Source organism: Schistosoma mansoni, assembly GCF_000237925.1.
Source record: "Schistosoma mansoni, WGS project CABG00000000 data, chromosome 1 unplaced supercontig 0034, strain Puerto Rico, whole genome shotgun sequence".
Classification (NCBI taxonomy): domain Eukaryota; kingdom Metazoa; phylum Platyhelminthes; class Trematoda; order Strigeidida; family Schistosomatidae; genus Schistosoma; species Schistosoma mansoni.
The window spans coordinates 1111412-1133369 of record NW_017385988.1 but is presented as its reverse complement, the minus strand read 5'-3'; the positions used below and the strand labels follow the sequence as shown (position 1 = coordinate 1133369).

At 34.4% G+C, this 21958-nt stretch overlaps 1 protein-coding gene across 1 annotated transcript; it reads right to left on the bottom strand.

The window, feature by feature from the left end:
- Nucleotides 1-7378: 7378 nt before the first annotated feature.
- On the bottom strand, nt 7379-21474 carry Smp_155340 (frizzled, putative; the record flags this gene model as incomplete). The annotated part of the gene is made up of 6 exons (XM_018791878.1): nt 7379-7400; nt 11499-11978; nt 12426-13174; nt 15263-15958; nt 20771-21403; nt 21451-21474. 6 exons carry the CDS (start codon nt 21472-21474, stop codon nt 7379-7381), a joined length of 2604 nt encoding a protein of 867 aa, XP_018644984.1.
- Between the last annotated feature and the right edge of the window lie 484 nt (nt 21475-21958).

Here is a 21958-nt window from a genome sequence, read left to right as displayed (position 1 = left end):
TCGCAAGATTCGAACCCAGGACCTACCAGTCTCGTGCCGGAGCACTCATGCTTTCAACTATGAAAATACTAAATCTCCACAAAACCCCTTCTGACTATAATCACTCCATTATCATTTCTACAAATGACTTACACAATTTTTTTGGTGTTATTTTATGTTTTCTTGTATATTTCATCTAGTGGTCTTTTTTCTTCTACTGTTTCTATAATCTAAAGGTCTCAATCTGGATATCTCAAATTTTCTTGTTGTATCATTTTGAGTAAATTAATCAACTTCTTAGATTATCTATCAGCAATATTTCCCTTTCGGTACACTATAAATGTTTGATATAAGAATATGAACTTAACAACACATTATTTATAGAGACTGATTGTTACTACCTGCCCCCCTACCTCTATTTTATTTCTAAAACTCATTATTGTATGTTTTTTTAATTAGTTCTACATTGATAATTTCGTTATTTTGGCAAATTTTTAATTAGCGTTAAATTCTTTTGAAGGTGTCGGAATAATTAAATACATTGGTTAAATTATTTAGATAGATGAGGTAATCCAATCTATAATTTACTCATACAGCTAATAATCAAATCCTAACCGGATACATTTTTGGTAACAGAAAGATATATACGTATTGACACATAGAATAGCACAAATTGTTTAAAGATTTTTAATCCGAAAGGATTTTGTGGAGATTTTCAGTATTTTCATAGTTGATAATCATGAATCAATTGAAGCCAGACAACCATGGAAAACCTGGGAAGCACTGGACGGCCGTTTCATCCTATTGTGTGACTCCTCGGCAGTGCACATCCCCGATTTTTATCATATTAAAAGACTAATAATTGAACGAGGAATATTCTTTTCGATAAATTCTCTTCAGGTTCTACAATTATATATCCAAATTAATAATTCGTAAAATGGTCAGGTTGAGAGTAAAGTTCATCGTTTAAAGTTAAAACATGTGGATTTCAAATTTTATGGTTGAATTCATTAGTCAATTGAAGCTAGACCACTATTGGAAACCTGAAAGCACTAGACGGCCGTTCCGTCCTAGTATGGGACTCCCCAGTAGCGCGCTATCACGAACGCGCTCTGCGAGATTTGAACCCAGGACGTATTAGTCCCGCGAGCGAGCGCTTCACCTCTAGACCACTGAGTCGGCCGAAATCTAACGGTGTTAATATGTAACTTCAGCCAATCTACGAAATTGAAAAACCATCCACCATTGTCTTCAGTGAGTTACTATCTCACAAAAGACCTGGTTGAACTCCACTGATCACTGCTTCTCACTAGAACTCCAGCACTTGCGCGCGAGATTGATAGGTCCTGGGTTTGAATCTCGCGAGGCGGGATCGTGGATGTGCACTGCTGTAGAGTTTCACAATAGGAAGAAACGGCCGTCCAGTGCTTCCAGATTTTCTATGGTGGTCTAGCTTCAATTGCCTCATGAATTACTAAAATCTCCATAAAACCCCTTCTGAGAATTTCGGATTGTCAAACCAAATAGAATAAAATTGTTAATGTTAATATGACTCATATGGAATGTTAATTTGGATCTGCTTATATGTTAAATCAAAATGTAAGATCCATGATCAGAATAAATATGGGTCGGATAGAGTGAGAGCATTAATAGTGCAATTACAATTCGATCAAATGTTTAATGGAAGACTAAATTGTGAGAAAAATTAGTAAGGCATAATAAAGAGATGAATAACAACTGGAACGAACTGGAAAGGATTTTCCAGGACAGAGTTGGATGGAGAATGCTGGTGAGCGGCCTATGCTCCTCCACGAGAGGTAACAGGCGTAAGTAAGTAAGTAATAAAGAGAGATAAATATGAAGTGAATGAATCACGTATTGTGGAGGTTAACAGTGATGATTAATTAATTAATAATACAAAGATTTGTGAATAAAGACAACAGTGATAACTATATTTTACTACGAAAAGTCGTAAGTACAATAGTCAAATTAGGTCAACCAATAGCTAAGATTACTATTGATTAATCGCCCTTGAGTTTGGTCAGGAGAGGAGAAGTGATTTTAGATATTTCTTTTGTGCGCATAGCTCCAGTTTCTTCATCCAGATAGTTATCGCTTCAGCATGGTTAAGGAAAAGTCTGGTGAAGAAAGTGAATAGCTTGACATTGACCTATTTAGTGCAAACTGGTGATAGTGCCAGTATAGTACAAATTGTTTGTCAATTAACAATTGAATTATCAATGATAGAAATAAACGTCATACGAAACAACCAGTCATTATGCATTTCTTTCTTTTGTGACAGAAGGCTATTTTGAATCACTAAATTTTCATTTGTATTCTACTTTCCTCCAAAATTCTGAAACGTTTTGTTAAATCCAAAATGGCAGATAGTATACAAAAATTTTGAAGTTACCCGTAGTAAAGGTTGAAGTAAATTTTTTTATGGATTGTATTAATTTTTAATAGTTGAATTCATGAGTTGATTAAAGTTAGACCAACATCAAAAACTTGAAAGCACCGGATGGTCATTTTGTCCTAGTATGTGCGGAGAGTTTGCTCTCCCTCTCCAAATGCTCTCACATGGACACGCATATACAGCCTCTGCAAGAGAAATCCTGCTCACTGCCTTCTCGTGGCATTACTGTTGTTTACGAAATTGGAAGGATGGAAAGCGAATGTCCAACGCTTTACCCGGGTTGGTGGACACGGAAAGTCAACCTAGGGCAGTTGAAAAACCTTGATTCCAAACCAATAGTGCGCATGGGCTCCAGTATCCTGAGGGAAAAATGGCGTATGAATCAATCGTTGGTCACCGGCTACCATGGGACTGCATCTCCTCACGATGCTCCACTGCCTTGTGGATCGGATCTTTAAGTCAAAGGCTCCAGGTGTGGCCCCCTAAGGAAACCACCTGCTTCAGTTTGGGCACCTGGGCGGTGTCATAGCCCTCACACAAATGAAATGAGATTTGTGTGCGCATATATATCTGGTACCCCTTTGTACCAATATTTATGTGTTTAAATAAACAAACAAATAAGTGTGAGACTTCCTAGAAGTCTATATTTTAATTTCAGAACTAATGTTAAATAGTTTCAGATCACTTTCTGTTAGAATACTTCCTCAAAAAGAGCTGTTCAGTGTTTTTTCTTTAAAGACTTTTTATAACAAAGCAACTTTCAAAAGTAGACTGTGATAATATAAATCTAAATAAAAGAGACAACAAGGATTCTTAGGTTTATATTTTCTTCAGGATTGTTTTTCGATAGTCTTTTTTTGTGAATACATCAGACTTCGAGTCTTTCACGACAAAAATAATACAAATAAGGCTTACATAATCGCTAGTATGTTGAATCTTTTAATTTACCTTGGTTGATTTAAGGTTTAGCATAATGGTAAACATCCAGTTTGTGAAATAATTTAATATTCCTTTCCATTATACAACAAAATTTGATAGAACTAGAACGGAAGGCTCAAGACAGAGTGGTTTGGAGAATGCTGGTCGGCGGCCTATGCTCCACTGGGAGTAACAGGCGTAAGTAAGTAAGTAAATTTCCATTATACTTTCATCACTTAAATGAAGCTTAATTAATAATCAACGTTATTCGCGGATGATATTGGTCACGAGATGAGACTAATTAGGTTACCACCAACAGTAAGGAAGTACTGGATATTTGTTTTGTCATAGTATACGACTCTGAAGTTATGGATACCTAGGACTTTACCAGACATTAAGTCCTTCGATATTTTATGGAGCATCCAACCTTTAAACCACTTTGTCAGAATTTAATATATGTCACATTTTCAGAGTCAGTCAATTCGTGATGTAGTGAGATCATTCAAATGGTAGAAACAAGTAATCACATTACTAATGAGAATAAAGCCTTCTACACAACAATTCAAGTATTCCAATAACGTAGATATTTTAAGAGTTCTTGGCGACCATTTCGTCTTGTTGAGTCAAGTTGATTATCATTGATAAGATTATATCTTATCTAGACAGTTGTGTGCCTAGTGTAGTCGGTTCTTAAAAGAAATACACTGAGTAAATAATTTCATGAAATATAATTACAATAATAATCTTGTATCACTTCAATTCTCTGGGTAGGTTACTTAGCTAGTCAACACGCACCTACAATTGAAATAAAGGACGTGTGCTAATTCGTTATTAATCTTATGTCCGGCTTTTTATCACGTGAATTATCCACCAATCGAAATATGACTTTTCCGATCTTAACACTGTGACAAATCAGTGACGTTCATTCCATAAAATAGAAAATAATATTTGTACAAGATCAAGCCAAATGTGGCTGTGAACGTGGGAGACAATAATCAATGAACTGAGTATAATTTAGGAACAGTAAATCGTGCAGTAATAATTCATACGTCAAATGAAGCTCATAAAAAGATGGATATAGATCTACACAATCTAGTAACTCAATAGTTAAACCATAAAAATATATATAGAATAATCGTCCATTAATAGGTCCCGGAAGTAGATATCCGTACTTACTACTTCACAAAGATATAACATTAAGTCTTTTCATTTTGTATTTTACGCCACACTACTTATTGATGATCAGTAGTTTGAAATATTTAGACATTTTAGTGAACTTATATAGAGTTGGGTACAAACGAATATAGGTGATTAGTATTGCTTGAAATATGTCTCAGATAAACTTATCCATTTCTACCATTAGTTTATTGCATCAATTATCACTTCCGCCTGCAGTATCATTTATGTATCCTTTTGTTGTTTGATCCTTCTCATATGGTTCACTGTTTTAAATTTTGTTTGTTTTGAACAGGTTACTCAATTTTGGAACACACTGAGTAATTTATCTTGGTTAATTCAGATGGGCGAATCTCTTTTAATTGTTTCATTCAAAGAAAGTACATTTTCTTTCATTGTGTTATGGCAATTCAGTTGACATGAGCGAAACTTGCAATTCAAAAACTTTTAAATTTCTTATATACCTTCCATTTGCTATTGTAGTGTAGGGCCAGTGGGGTCACTAAATATCGAACAGATCATCGATCCCCGTAAAGGTCAAGGACAATCAATGCACATCAGTTAATCATACACCATGGACTAGCCCATGCAGCAGTGGTTCTACTTTCTCTTCTATCTACTTTAACTAATATATTTCTATAATAGCGTCCTTCGTGTTGTACAGTCTCCAAAGCATCTATGGTCCCTTGATACGTCGATGGGGCAATCCGCGTAAGGTGCTGATCGCGAGGTGGGACTTCGAAGTAAGCTTGTTTGTTACACCGTTCCCGTCTAACTTGAGTAGGCCTCCAATCATTCGACATAGATCATCAACGTTGATGGTCTACAGTAGTGATGAATTATCAAACCAACTTTTTTATTTTTTAGCTTCACGATTTCATGCACAATTCAGTTTTTTGGGTAGAACTGCTAAACGTTTCTTGAATCGGGCTAATAGGTTTTTTATAACTTACTACTTACATTTGTATAGTATGTTAATGTTATTAACTCCAATTCGTTTCTCATTGTTAACAGACTTCTATCATTAGAAATATGTTGGTTAGTCGGGAAAACGCGGCAGTCTGGATCATTAAAACACTGGACATTACTTTATTTCCTAAATATCGTAGTTAAAACGTAGTGGATTTTTGAGATTGTAATTACTTCAACCAAATTATTTAAGAGTGTAAGTTTATGAAATTGCTGAAAAACTCAATCCTTAAACTCAGCTATAATTTGGTACGGCAGTTTACTAACATCTTGAAAATTGACTCTTACACTACCACATTGGTAACATGAGTAGTATCAGTTCGCTTGAATAACAAACTAGATAAGTTAACAGGTTTCATGGATTGAAGTAAACATCTATTGGTATTCACAATGGTTTTCCTTTGTTCCTGTTCGAAATAATGAAACATTTCCTGAAGTTTTACTAGTCTTATATACATATTATCAGAAGGGGTTTTGTGGAGATTTAGTATGTTCGTAGTTGAAAGCGTGAGTCAATTGAAGCTCGACCACCATGAAAAACCTGGAAGCACTGGACGGCCGTTTCGTCCTATTATTGGACTCCTCATATTATCTGTTGACTCAACTATAACCTCTAATTAAATGCGTTTTAAGAAATATGTAACTAATTACACAAAATTCAGTTGACTTTTTGAAACTTTATTACACATAAACGATAACTTTATAGATTAAACCTGCTTAACGGTTTTTGGTGAACATTGTTCTATACCTTACTTCATTTGAATATCACTTCATATCATTCTAGATTTACATTTGTTTTTAACTTTGTATTTCACGATTAACATGAAGGCTGTTCATTGTTTTCCAACTTTGATGTTTTTGCTATTATACTACTTGTTATTTATCAGTAATCCGATACTTATACAGACAATATAATGGTGTACTTAATCGTTTCATAGCACCGATTCTATTATTATATTCTCTTGTCTCACTGATTGTTTCAGTATCCTACTAAATTCGTATTTTAATATTCATTTCTGTTTTGGTCTTCTTAACATGAACTACTCTTCAACAACCTCATCATTATTAAACGATATGGTTGTTTCTGAAAGGTAACACCCAGAACGCATTCTAGTTAATTGTTGATATTCGTTGTCTAAAGTAGGCGTGATATATTAACACGTTATACGCCAGATAATCATTTACTCACATCTATTCAATAATGTAATGTTTATTCCATTCTGTGCCACTTATTTTATGAAGACATTTAATGTATGATTTCTCATTTATGCTGTGTTACAATCTGGTATTTAATTCATGTGATCCGTAATATTTTTTCATTTGAATCAATCTACACATGTAATATTTCCTAATTACTAGTATTATTCAAAGCGCTGATAACTATATAATGACCCACTAGCAATTCCGATCCAGTAAAAAAGGATTTAGTTCCAGCAGGAGCAGTTCAGGCAGTAAAATCCGACTCAAATGTTCCTCGTTACACAGTTAGGTAGTAGGTGTAACCTAACCAGAAAACTTTGGTGGCCATTGGACTACTCAGAGTTCACTCTTCGAGACTTTCAAATCTTGACGGGTTACCCATTGTTTATGCTTATGTATATGAAATACATGAATCTTGGCTCAGTGGTCTACAGGTTATGTGTTCGCGAGAGAGAATGAAGGTCCTGGGTTTGAGAATCACGTGCGGGATCGTGGACAAACACTATTGAGGAGTCCCATACTAGGACAAATTAGCCAATGAGTGCTTCCAGACTATTAATAGTGATCTAATCCTGATTGTTTTATGATACCAGTAAAATCTTCAGTATCGACCTCGAGTTTCATTTTGTCTAACATTTTTGTCTACTGAAAAACATATTAGTAGTATAAATGTAATCAGTAAATGTTCAACCATGTTCGGAATAATCATGAACATTTAAGTTATTCAAATGAAATAGTGCAACTAAAAAAAATGAAAATATATTTACAAATAAAAAACCCGTGTTAGATTGTCATATACGTTAAATATTGAACAAATGAAGTCATTGGTATGTAAAATGAATATTACTATTAGATGTGGAGCAGTTGTAAACCATATTCAGCAAATTATTATCATTATCCGATAGTTTACACATTACATTTATGAAACTTATTAAAATGAACGAAATCATATGAATATAGGATTATATATGAAGAAATACGAAGGATACATATATTCAAGGCACATTTATGGCCTCCGTTTATTGTACAAGTCAATAATATAAGCATTCAATCATGCATATTATCTTTGGTATGTAAATTTACGCATATGATATGTATCTGCCCATTATTAAATCAAAACATTTGAAGCCGATTCGATTAATTGAAAGATGATGATGACGATGTTATCTAATTGTTGCATAGTTTGTTGCCGAAGAGATCCTAAAGCAAGTTCAATATCCATTAGTTTATTGTACCAACGATAAGTTGCTACAAAAAAAATTTGAAAAAGAAGCAACATGGAATAATATATTTGTATGAAATATAGGTCAAATACAGTCACAAGTGATTACAACAAGTGTTTTAAAAAGGGTTTTCATAGAAAGAACATGGGATAATGAGATGATAGAGATTTGTAGCTCAGGTGAACGACTTTGGTAGAGTTTTGTTCTTTGAGCCGGATGGTATGGTCATGCAGTTTTCATCGTTTTTCAGAACGACATCTTCAACACAAACTTCAGGTAGAAGTTTGTCGATCCCGCCCGCGAGGTTCAAACTCAGGACATTCAGTCTCGCGTGCTGACGCCTAACCTTCAGACTACTGAGCGGGCATCCAACTATGTTATTGTCTAACTTCAATCAATCCATGAAACTATTAAATTACTACAATCTCCACAAAACCCCTCTTTCTGATAATAATCATCGTGTGCTCACTAGTGACTGGTTTGAAGTAGTGTCCCCTAGAATTCTGTTGAGAAGCAGTGACCATTAGAGTTCAACCGTGTTTGTTAAAATGCAGTAACTCACTGAAGACAATGGTTGACGGTGGATCAGTTTCGTAGATTGTTTGAATTTAGACATTAACATGATTGGATGCCGGCCGGCTTAGTGGTCTAGAGGTTAAGCATTCACGTGTGAGATCGAAGGTCCGGGTTATGAATTCCGCGAATGGGATCGTGGATGTGCTGTTTATGAGTCCCATACTAAGGCGAAACGGTCGTCTAGTGCTTTCAGTTTTCCAATAGTGGTCTAGCTTAAATTGACTCATAAATTCAACTATAAAATTACTGCGATCTCCACAAAACCCCCTTTCCGACAAAAATTATAATTCTTGAGAAAATGCACACACTACAACACACTTACAGTGTAGAAAAGTAGGGAGGATATCTATTTCCCAAAAAAACGGCTACCTAATCGACTTTATCAAAAAATATCAACCCGACTCATCGGTAGAAACAAAATCAAGTACGGAGACCAACAAAAGGATCATCCTACCACACGTAAAGAACACATCAGAAATTACAACGAGATGATTGTAACCATCTGCAATATGTGTAGCACACAAACCAACAAAATCACTCCAATCAATTCTTTGCAAACCAAAGGACGAAATGAAAAAAGAAGAAAAATCGAACATCATCTATAAAATAAATTGTTCCCACTTCTAAAAACACTACATCGGACAAAGTAGACTCCCCCTTCGTCTTCGCTTGTACGAACATCAATTAATGGTCAAACGCCATAACATATTCTCGCTTATATCAATGCATGTGGACAACTGTGGACATACATTCGACTGGAACAATGTTGAGATCTTGGATGGAGGGAAGAATAAAAGCATCAGGGAATTTTTGGAAGCTTGACACTAAGGTCAATCAGCAATCAACAAACACATTGAAGTCAGTTCAATGAAACCTTCAAAACTAAACCATCCAGTTCAGAGAAAAAACTCCACTTAAAAATGACACATTCAATATTACTACTTCCACTAATTATCCATTAGTAGTGTAGTGAACAAGAACACGACCGGGGACAATCGAATGTATTTAAGCACGAAATTATAGACTATCTCACTAAATTCTGATAACCATACAATGAATAGTTAAATTGCAAATTAACAACCAATTGTCTCCATCTTCACTGTTTCTTCTATTCATATCAGTTAATCTTCTCTAATTTCATTGTTCATGAATTTTCCTACCAATTGCACTTCATTTCAGTTCTTTCCTTATCGGTCTTCTGCCAAAATACATTCTATGACTGACCCTGACCATATACTACTTATATGGATATAAGTATACTACACTACAGTAGTATTTACTGTTTTCTTTCTTCAGAGAGAATCAGATAGTATATGTACGTGTGTTTGCCTGTGTGTGTATGAAAAAGTTACACACATACAACCTAATTGTCCAAATGTCTAAACAATAAATTCCCATTTCCTTTACTTGAAATTATGTTTATTATTATAGTAATAGTGTAGTATTACCATTGGCATAATTCTCTTGCCTTTACTATCAATCAATTCAAATGAATAAGTACATCATCTGGTCAAGTGATCATTTCCCTTTGTAATTCATTATAGAAAAAGAACTTGTTTCATTTGGTAGAAACTACCATGTTAGTTACTGAACAATTTTTTCTCCCATTCACTATTTACACATGCCAACACATACACACACACATTAACATTCTGGGTCTTGTTTCTTTCAACTGTAGAGTAATGTGTGTTAGTTTACAACTTTTTTTTCTTTTTCTTTTCATTATCAATTTTATAGAAAGTGGTAATGGAATATATATGAACAGTTAATTGTTATTGTCAAGAGAAGTCAATCCTTAAAAATTTCCGGTTGTTTTTTTTCATCCATATACCTTTTACTACTTGCAAATTATTATTATTATTATTATTATTATTATTATCAGGAGGGGTTTTGTGAAGATTTCAGTATTTTCATAGTTGAAATCATGAGTCAATCGAAGCTAGACTGATAGGTCCTAGGTTCGAATCTCGTGAGGCGGGATTATGGATGCACACTGCTGAGGAGTCCCACGGTAGGACGAAACGATCGTTCAGTGCTTCCAGGTTTTCCATGGTGGTGTAGCTTCAATAGAATCATGATTTCAACTATTATTATCATTTATTAAACGCGATGGCGTTTGAAGCAAAAAGTACTGGGTTCGAGTCCCAAAGTGAACATCAACTCTAAGACGCAGGTACATCTAGCTGACGAGTCCTAAATAGGACAAAACGCGCGTCCCAGATTCCACTGCTAGCCACTATCCATCTTTGCTTATTATTATCATTATTATTCAGAAAATTAGAAATTTTAGTGTTTAGAAATTTTATGATTAGATTACATTAGAAGAAATTATAATTTCATACTACTATTATTTTATGAGTGAGAAATGAAGCTGGATAAGAAAACAGCCTACATCATCCATAAAGAGTATTAAATAATTAAAAACACCAAGTTCAGAGAATAGGGCCACTTCTTATTCTTTAGCTGTAGAATCGTATATATATATATATATATACAGAGAATAGGGCCACTTCTTATTCTTTAGCTGTAGAATCGTATATATATATATATAATAGGCATATAATTAATAAATGGTTATCGTAACAATCAACTCCACCTGTAGCTCTTCTAGAGTTACTGCCGGTCCCATGCCCGGGTAAAGAAGGAGGGTTGCGCATGGGGTTAGCGACCCCAATCCGGTAAGAAAAACTAACAAGAAAAAATAATTCAAACCATTTAAACTTTGCCCTGGGATTTGAAGGAATAATTATGACACCTCATGACGAAAACCGAAATTTTTCGAAAGTCACGAGGCAGATATGAAAAAGATGAATAACAACTGGAAAGAACTGGAATGGAAGGCCCAGGACAGAGTTGGATAGAGAATGCTGGTGAGCGGCCTATTCTCCTCGACGAGGGGTAACAGGCGTAAGTAAAGTAAGTAAGTATCGTAATAATCATTTCAATGGTTGACTAACCAATATCACTCCATAGTATAAACTATAAACGAAATTTCCTTTATAATGAATAAGAACCATAGAATAAAGTTAACATTCACTTACTTCTTACGATTTTCATTAATCATATTTGAAATAAATTGATTATTAACACAAATAGAATGGTTGTTTCGTCTTAAATTACTTTCATCAATATGACGATCATAATTGATCACTGGGAGTAATGTTGTAGCAGGAGTAGTAGTCGTTGTCGTTGCTTGTGATCCATTCAATTTGAAGCTTCTTTGTTCTCCATTCAAATAATAATCCATATTTTTAGGTGATATAGAATTAGAATTTAATTCAGATCCAGTAAATATTGATCCAGTTCTTGTTAAACCATCATTTATTTGTCCACTACTTATTCCACTACTTGAAATTCCTGTACTTATGGAACTATGGTTATTAGTAATATTTAAACTACTATTATTATTGTTGTTGTTGTTTAAATGAAGCATTGAAGATTTATGCGGGCTATTCAAACTACTACTTAATGTAGAAAAGCTGGGATTCATTGAATGACCGGATAATTGTGTTACATAACTTCTTGTATTAGTTATCATGAATTGATTATCAACAGTAGTACTATGATTATTATTATTATTACTAAAACTATTGTTTGTATGATAAGAATTTACATCCCCATATTGTTGTGAAATGGTACTACCATCTATAGAATAATATGCACCAAATGATGATTTATATTGTATATCATGATTAGGTACATCATATGAATGTGTAGAAAATGGTGTAGATAATGGATTTAAAGCAAGTAATGGATTTATATTTGATAATGTTCCATTATTGATAAAATCATATGATGTGGTATTGTGTTCTTTTGACGTCGCCGTCATCGTCGTCTTCGTCGTCGTCGTCGTCGTAGTAGTAGTAGTAGTAGTAATTACAGTTGTATTACAATGTTCATTATTCTCAATAAATATAGGATATTTATTCATTGAATTCAATTTTGATTTTATTCGTGTATCGGTTAACTTTGTAACAGTTGCCATGGAAACATTCGATGGAATTTGTATCCAATGTTTCATACGTCTTTTATGATATATATCTTGTTCAATACAATTTGGATTAACTAATAAACCATTACAACTACTACTATTATTATGTTTATTAAATTGAAATAAACATTTATTACCATTAAAACAAAATCTTCTCCATGTATCAATTGTTTTATTAGACCATATCCAAAAACCTGATATAATACCAATCATTAAAGTCATAAAATGTTTTAACATATAAATAGAATATTCCGGTTTCGATGGATTCCATATGGGTAATGCAACGGGTAGAATTGGTTCCACTTCTTCATTATATTGACCAATATCATAATGACAATGACATGCAATACCTAATTGCCATATATATGTATTACGTAATTCATAACCAATGATAAATAATACAATTAGATTTGGTATAGTATATAACATACCATAGATACCAATACGTATGATTAATTTATCCAGTTTATGGATTTCTATGATACGGGGTCTTTGTAATTTAATCGTACCACGTATATGAAATAAGGCAATGAATCCGATCATCATGAATAGGATACCAATAATTAAATAGATTAATAATGGTATAAATGTAAATAATAAGAATGGTATAGATTTATTAGATTGTATAGTACATAAACCACTAATTGGATCACCTTCTACAATAGATAATAATAAGGCTAAGGCTGTTTGACTTGCTGGTAATGACCATGCAATAAAATGAAAAACCTAAAAAAGAAAAAGGGGAAAAACATACATAAAAGCATCAGTAATTATTTTTCATTCTCTTAAGTGAATGACTAGTTTAGGGTACTGTACTTATTCAGATCCTTTTATTGAATCTGGATCAATGGTCTTGAGATCAATAGTTTGCGCTAGACTGAAACTTTTGGGTTTGGGTTCCATGTACGGGATCGTGGATGTAAAGTGCTGATGAGTCTCATACTAGGAAGAAAGGGTCATTTAGGTTCTCAATGGTAGTCTAACCTTGATCCATTCATGATATCAATCACATCTATGTGAAGGTAACCATCTTCAATAAACATTCAATATCTAGCTTTTTTGAATACTTTTTTCTATCTTTATTAGAAGGGGGGTTTTGTGGAGATTTTAATAATTTTATATAGTTGAAATCATGAGTCAATTGAAGCTAGACCATCATGGGAAACCTGAAAGGACTGGACGGTCGTTTTGTCCTATTGTGGATCTCCTCCTAATAGGTCATGGGTTCGAATCTCGTGAAGCGGCATCGTGGACGCGCACTACTGAGGAGTTTCACAATAGGACGAAACGGCCGTGTAGTGCTTGCAGGTTTTTCATGATGGCCTAGCTTCAATTGACTCATAATTTCAACTCTATAATACTTTTTCTATCTATTTAACGGATCTTTACTGGATAGAAAAGATTAGTTTCTAATGAAGGTTTCAATTTGATCATCCAAAGTTATTTACATATGTCTTCTATGAACATGTTATTGTGGAGCAGCTTCATTTTTCAGATGAAAAGAAAGGAAATTAAGTGAAAGTTATAGTTTAAAATGAAATCCTCAGTGAAAATTATGTTCTTTTATGCAGTTTTCACTTAATAAATGAACGAAAAGAGCTAGCACACATATTGGACACTGAAAAGCAAATGGAATATAGATTCAGGGACATTTATCCTATACCTAAAATCCGTTGGGGTTTCCCCTCATGGGTTTGAATCCCATCGCCGTTGCCAAATTTGCTATATTTGAAACGATTACGAGTTCACTTAGTCTGCAAACGGAACAGAGAATTGTGACCGGAGACTAATAAGCTAGCTATTTTGATGCGTTTCAGCCCCACTAAATAGAGAGAGAAGTCGAAGTCCGAACGGGGAATAAATATATTCCGCAAGCAGCTAGAAGTACAACCGATCCAACAGGCACAAATTAAACGTATATATGCAACATAAAACTGTCTTTGGGAAGCGTTACAAAATAGCATACTAAAAGACACAACGGACCAATAGCATTTAAGATTTCCCCAGGTGGGAAACACAACATGAAGGTGCTTTTGGCGCGAAAACAAAAAAATTCAAAATTCCAAAATAAAATTACAAAAATAAGGTATTTACCATATGAGTTCTGGGGATCTATCATCCCCAACATTAACCTTAAGGATCAAAAGGAACAATGTAAAAAGTTGATCACTCCCTTTGGCTGTCATCATGATATCATGAGTTCAGCTTAAACTTTTTTGCATTTTTCTATATTCTTAAGAAAAAACTTTTATTATACTCTACAACACCTTAAAAACTCTATACTCTGATATCAGGTGGTTGGTGGTTGTTAACAATGAAGCTACATTTTTAAGAGGAGAAGGAAATAGTCCGCCTAAAATAATCTAAGTGAATAGCAATTAAGTTCATCAACTATATGTGGTATACAACTAACACTAGAATTCAGGACAAGTATTTCGTCTTATTTTGAACTCGTCAGTTGAATGTACTTGGATTTTAATACTGATTTTCACACTAAGACTCTCATGAAATACCCTTCACTTCAAACGATTCACGCGTTATTCATTGACCTACTGAGTTCTCATGGCCACCAACTTATTCAACCGGTATATATATATAACTCCGCATGTAGCTCCTCCTGGGGCTACTGCCCGTCCCAAGTCCGGACAAAGGAGAAGAGTTAGGCATGGAGTTAGCGACCCCATCTCGTAGAAAACTAACTCGCTAAAAAAACGCTAACCAGAAAACGTTATATACATATATATCACTATGGTTTTACAATTAGACATTGTAAACAATGAAATACACTATTAAAGTACAATCTTTTTTTATTACCTGAGAATATTTTGATATTGCTTCACTGCCCCATTTTAAACCTGCAGCTAATAACCATGTCAATGCTAATATAACCCACCAAATTGATGCTGCCATATTAAAAAAATAAATCAATAAAAATACAACTGCACAACTAGCTCTACCATTTAATGCATAACGTAAAATTTTTGAACGTATTAATTGATTTGGTGATTTTAATAAATTCGAAGTTGTTTTACTTGTTATCATTGATAATTCATTAGTTGTCATTGTTGCCTTAGCAACTGTTGTGGTTGTTGTTATTGTATCTGGGTAAATGGTTACACTTTTTAAATTTTCATGTATATTAGTTGGATTGTATCCAAACCAATCATGATTATGATTATTATTCATAGTGGTTTGGGTGAGATCATTTTGGAGATTCTCATATTGATTTGGTAAACTATCACAAGCTATAGCTTGATGTCCCATAAATACACGAATTAAATAACCCATGGATATCATAAAATAACATAAAGATAAATAAATTAATGGTAATTCAGGATATTGAAAACGATATGAATCAATAATGAATGTAAATATTGTAATCAATGTTGATATAGCACAAAATATTGACCAGATACCAAGCCAAAATGTTGTAAAATGATATGATGAATTGATTGGATAATAGGGTGTATAACATGGCATTGAACAATCTTTTATATCAGCTACGGTTATCTATAAAGAAAGAAAAGAAAAAAGAAAAAAAATGTAAACAAAATTTATTTGAATAAAATTAGAAAAAAGTTTTATAATAAGAAGGGGGTAAGATGGTGGTTGGAGGTGGTCAACAGAAAACCCTGGACCCGAGTTTCGTGCTACTTGGCACTCGTCAGCAAGGTGTACCTGTAATCTTGAGGGAACTAATGCTCCCTGACAGATTCGATCCCGTGTCACTCAGCTTCACAGTCAGAGACGTCTCTGACTGGCCACCTAGACTGGTGGCCACATCGCAACTTGATCGATAGCATTCGATCAGCACTAAGAAGGACTTGACACGCATGACATTGACCACCACCCAGTGATCAATCAATTGTGAATAAGAAGGGGGGTTTTGTGGAGATTTCAATATTTTCATAGTCGAAATCATAAGTCAATTGAAGTTAGACAATCATGGAAAACCTGGAAGCACTGGATGGTTGTTTTGTCCTAGTATGTGCTCACTAGTGACTGCCTTCAAAAGGTATTTCCTGGAGTTCTAGTGAGAAGCAGTGACCAGTGGAGTTCAACCGGCTCTGTTTTGAGATAGTAACTCACTGAAGACAATGGTGGATGTGTCGCTCAATTGCGTGTATTAGTTGAAGTTAGACATTATTACCGTTGGATACCGACCGGCTCGGTAGTATGGAGGATAAGAGCTCGTGCGCGAGATTGTTGTTACTATGTCTGATTCCTGAATGCAGTGTCGTGGGTGCGCACTTTCGAGGAGTTCTGCCTTAGGATAGAATGGCTGTCCAGTATATTCACATTTACAATGTTGTGCTAGTTAAGATCAGTTCTTGATTTCAATGGTGAAAATAACCATAAGTTTAAAGATGATACTCATATAGAATATCGTAGTTTTATATTATGGAGTGAATTGAGCTAGATAACCATTGCATAGACGTTTACTTCTGGTTTGACACAAGTCAACAGAACCCATCTATATTCTTACTTAGAAACAATTGTATCAGTACTTCCTTGTTTCCAATTATTGTCTACTTAAGGTCAGACTTTGATGTAAAACTAAAATCCAATAATCGTCACAATCTCCTTATACCGATGTAGAATAGTTTTATTTATTTATTTATTTATCTAAACACATAAATATTGTTACAAAGGGGCACCAGATATATATGCGCCACACAAATCTCATTTAATTTGTGTGAGGGTCCAGGTGCCCAAACTGAAGTAGGCGGTTTTCTCAGGGGGAAACACCCGGAGCCTTTGACCTAAAGGTCTAATCCACAAGGCAGTGGAGCGTCTTGAGTAGATGCAGTCCCATGGTAGCCGGTAACCAACGATTGATTCATACTCCATTCGTTCCATCAGAATCCTGGAGCCCATGTACACCATTGGTTTGGAATCAGGGTTTGCCAACTCCCCTAGATGGACCTTCCGTGTCCACCAAACCGGTTAAAGCGCTGGACATACGCTTTTCGTCCTCTCAATTTCGTAAACAACAGTAATGCCACGAGAAGGCAGTGAGTAGGACTTCTTTGGCAGAGGCTATATACGCGTGGCCATGTGAGAAGATTTCGAGAGGGAGAACGGACTCTCCACACTCTCGGCCGTACCAGGGCGTTGGGGGGGGCAATAGTTTACATGTTCATTAATAGTGAATCCACAACATTACGTTTCATACCATTAGTAAATATATGCAGGAGTAGTTTATACATACTAAACAACTATTTGAATCCTAATACTTAAATCAACAAATCTTATTCATAATTCAAATGGTTATTGTCATTCAATTTAATTTTATCTAACATTACATTAAATGTTCTTCGATACAACAAATAGTACAATGATTATTACCAATTAATCAATCAACCAATCATCAATGTACATTTAATAATACATTTGTAATTTCAATATACCAGACACCATTGAAAAAGGGGGTTTTTTCGTTGTTGTTGTTGTTGTCCGATTTCCTCTACGACGACGAAAATTTATTTAGATACCAAAACAGTGTACATGTACACATGTGTACAATGGTAGAATCTATACAATATTGTAACTCGCAATGATTATTCATTAACTTTACTAGAATTGTTGTTATTCATGTTTATAATGGCCACCTATAGTGTTCAATAATCAATGATATTATGTTGTTGTGGTTGTTGTTTCCTTGCTATGTTACATGTTTTCAAAAGATGTATTACATTAATTTACTTTAGTGTATTACATAATAATAGAAATGATAAATGTATGCTTAATACATTCTAAAATAAATGATTCATATATTTTTGTCCAATTTTGTCGGGTAGAGATAGGTATATACTTCAGACAATGGATGGATGGTTACTCAGTCATTCATGGATTGATAAAAGTTAGACATTAACATCATTGTATGCAGGGTTAGTGGTCTAGAGGTTGAGCGTTCGCACGAAAGACCGAAGGTCTTGGGTTTAAATCACGTGTGCGAGGTCGTGGACGTGTACTACTGAGGAGTTCAATGCTAGGATGAAACGGCCGTCCAATGCTTCTAGGTTTTCCATCATAATCTAGCTTACATCAACTCATGAATCTAACTATTAAAATTACTACAATCTCCACAAAGCCTATACTGATAATAATCTATGTATGCAAAATTACAAATGTTATGCTTTATTCTTTATCTCTTGGTGGTGATTTAGTTCATTGCATCTAAAATAAACTGACAGTTTTATTCTATTGATAGAAATACACTTGTATAATCGGTTTAACTGCTAACTATATTTCATCTGTAAAGTTTTCAACTCAGCTATAAACAAATTCTATTTTCTGATAGGTAACTAAAACCATGATAAGTTTATCATTTCAAAAATGAGTCGTATGGCGGCCTGCTTGAATCTCTGGGCTACCCGTTTCTGCCGTCTAGATATTTCAATAAGTTATCTGTTTTGCTTGATTTAAATATCATTGTATTTATTAATCGCACAACCTATTAAGATACGTTGATGAAAAGTTTACAACCTTCCGCTGTAAAAGTTAGAAGAAAGCCCAATCGTGTGTGTTGACAATATACAATGAAAAGAATGTATACTGTTTAGATGTTGACTCCTGGGTTGATAACTTCCAGCTGGCGACCACCTAACATTCGTCGTCAGGATTGACCAAGAAGTAAAAAACAAAAACTTGTTGAAAAACTTTGTTCTGAGAATTTTATGTAAAAAATATGATATTAAATAAAGCTAATAATAATAATAATAATATACTATTTTTTTCCTAATTGAAAAATAGATGGGGAGGGAGACGTGGAGAACTACGAAAACCATCATCCAGAAGATACAGGTGTTTATTAACAGTTCTCTACGCGAAATACTTCGGATCCGTTGGCCAGACACCATCAGCAACAAGCTACTGTGGGAGACAACAAACATGTGGATAGGACACACATTGAGGAAATACCCCAACTGTGTCACAAGACAAGACCTCACATGGAACCCTCAAGGTCAAGGGAGAAGAAGAAGACCGAAGAACACATTAGGCCGAAAAATAGAGGCAGACATGAGAAGAATGAACAACAATTGGATAGAACTAGAAAGGAAGGTGAATGACAGAGTGAGTGGGTTGGAGAATGCTGGTCAGCGGCCTATACTCCATCGGGAGTAAAAGGCGTAAGTAAGTAAGTAATTGAAAAATAGACTTACTTATTAGTAGTCAAGTTTGTTCTATACAAATAACTTGATAAAATACCATTATTTACTTCTTAATACCTTACTGTATTAATTCATTTTATAAAATTAATGTAAACTCTCACGATATATATTTTTAGTAATTTGATAAATTGAGAACAATTTTTTCCATGGTTACTAATTAGGTGCTTATATCGAATTACGACTTTGTTTTAAAAAAAATAAAATATAATCTTCATTGTCCAGTATACTCTAATATAACGTAAAGAGTTCCTGTTAACTAGCCAGTATGCTTAAAATAAAAATGTCATATGAATGAATGCATAATAATATAAGTTTACGTCTGCTTTTTCCAGACAATTATTTGTTCAACCAGATCTGTTGGGAGATATCAACTCACTGAAGACATTGGTGAATGGTTGCTCCATTTCGTGGATTGGTTGAAGTTAGGCATTAACACCGTCGGACGCCGGCCGACTTAGTGGTCTATCGGTTAAGTGCTTGCGAGCGAGACTGATAGGTCCTAGGCTGGAATCTCGCGAGGCGGGGTCGTGAATGCGCACAGCTGAGGAGTCCCATAATAGGACGAAACGGCCGTCAAGTGCTTCCAGGTTTTCCGTGGTGGTCTAGCTTCAATTGACTCATGATTTCAACTATGAAAATCTCAGATGATTGCTGAATTACTCACTGATTCTTGATTTGACTAACTTTAACAATCATAACTTCTCATCAGAAGTTTTAAAACTATCTATGTAAGCAAACATATATGGCCAAACACTATCATCAACAACCTTCTATGGGAGAGAACAAACCAAATTTCAGTGGAGGAAGAAATCAGAAAGAATCGCTAGAAGTCATTAGGACACACATTGAGGAAATCATCCAACTGCGTCACAAGGCAAGACCTCACATGGAATCTTGAAGGCTAATGGAAAAGAAGAGGACCAAAGAACACATTACGCCGAGAAACGGAAACAAATATGAAAAGAATGAACAACAACTGGTTAGAACTAGAAAGGAAGGCCCATGATAGAGTGGGTTAGAGAATGCTGGTTAGCGGCCTATGCTCCATTCGGAGTGATAGGCCTAAGTAAGTCACAAAAGTAGACATATATGGTTAACTAAAACATTCTTTATATTTATCAAGTATTGAAGATTAATTTATTCTTACCTTTTCATGACTATTCATTCCTAAATTTTTAATATTTATTAATGGTGGTCTACAATCACATGTACATTTTAAATGTAAATTAGGAAATGTAGTTTTTAATTGACTTATATTATCATTTTTTATGGCTTCTTTAAATAATATATAACTAGCATCATCATTGAATTGATTCTTTAATTCTATATCTTCTATAGATAATGTTTTAATTTGATCATACTTTTCGGTTCCTAGGGAATTAGATGTTCCTAGGGGATCAGATATTCCTTGTATACTGTTTGATAATTCATTCAATTGATTTATTGATGATTGATTTATTGATTGAATAGATTGATAATTTTTAATATTAATTGATTGTAATTCTAATTGTTCTTCATGGGTTAAATTACGTTCCATACATAATATACCTTGAGGATTATTATATTCTGGAAATTGTTCACAATTCATACGTTCTGGCCATGGAAATTCATAATGTTCCATAATTGGTGAACAACCAGCTTTAACACGTTGACATATAGAACGACATGGTGGTAAAAAATGTGGATAACCTTTAATACATATTGGTGTATAAATAGAACATAATAAAAATCTTAAATCTTTTGAACAATTAATTTGAACTAATGGATAGAATTGATGAGCCTGAAAAAAAAGAAAACATGAGAATAGTGATTCTTTAACAGAAATACCTTTTCAAATATTCCAAAAATCATCAACTGAACACAGAGTCGTTTATAAAATTCAGCGAAGGAACAAATCAGGAAGAAACGCTACAAGTGGATAGGACACATATTGAGGAAATCACCCAACTGCGTCACAAGGCAAGCCCTCACATGGAATCTTGAAGACCAAAGGAGGAGAGGAAGACCAAAAACAAATTACACCGAGAAATGGAGACAAACATGAGAAGAATGAACAAAAATTGGATAGAACTAGAAAGGAAGACCCAGGACAGAGTGTGTTGGAGAATGCTAGTCGGAGGCCTGTGCTTCGTTGGGAGTAACTGGCGTAAGTAAGCAAGTAAGTACATTTATAAAAGCAAATTAAACTTACGTAACAAAAATTGTCTTTTATAATAAAACCATTTAAATGAATTTGTTTAGAATTGGACAAAGGACTTTACAATTAAACAATAGTTCCCGTAATAGAGAATCATGGAAAATCATATTGTATAGTAACTTCACAGTCTCATACATC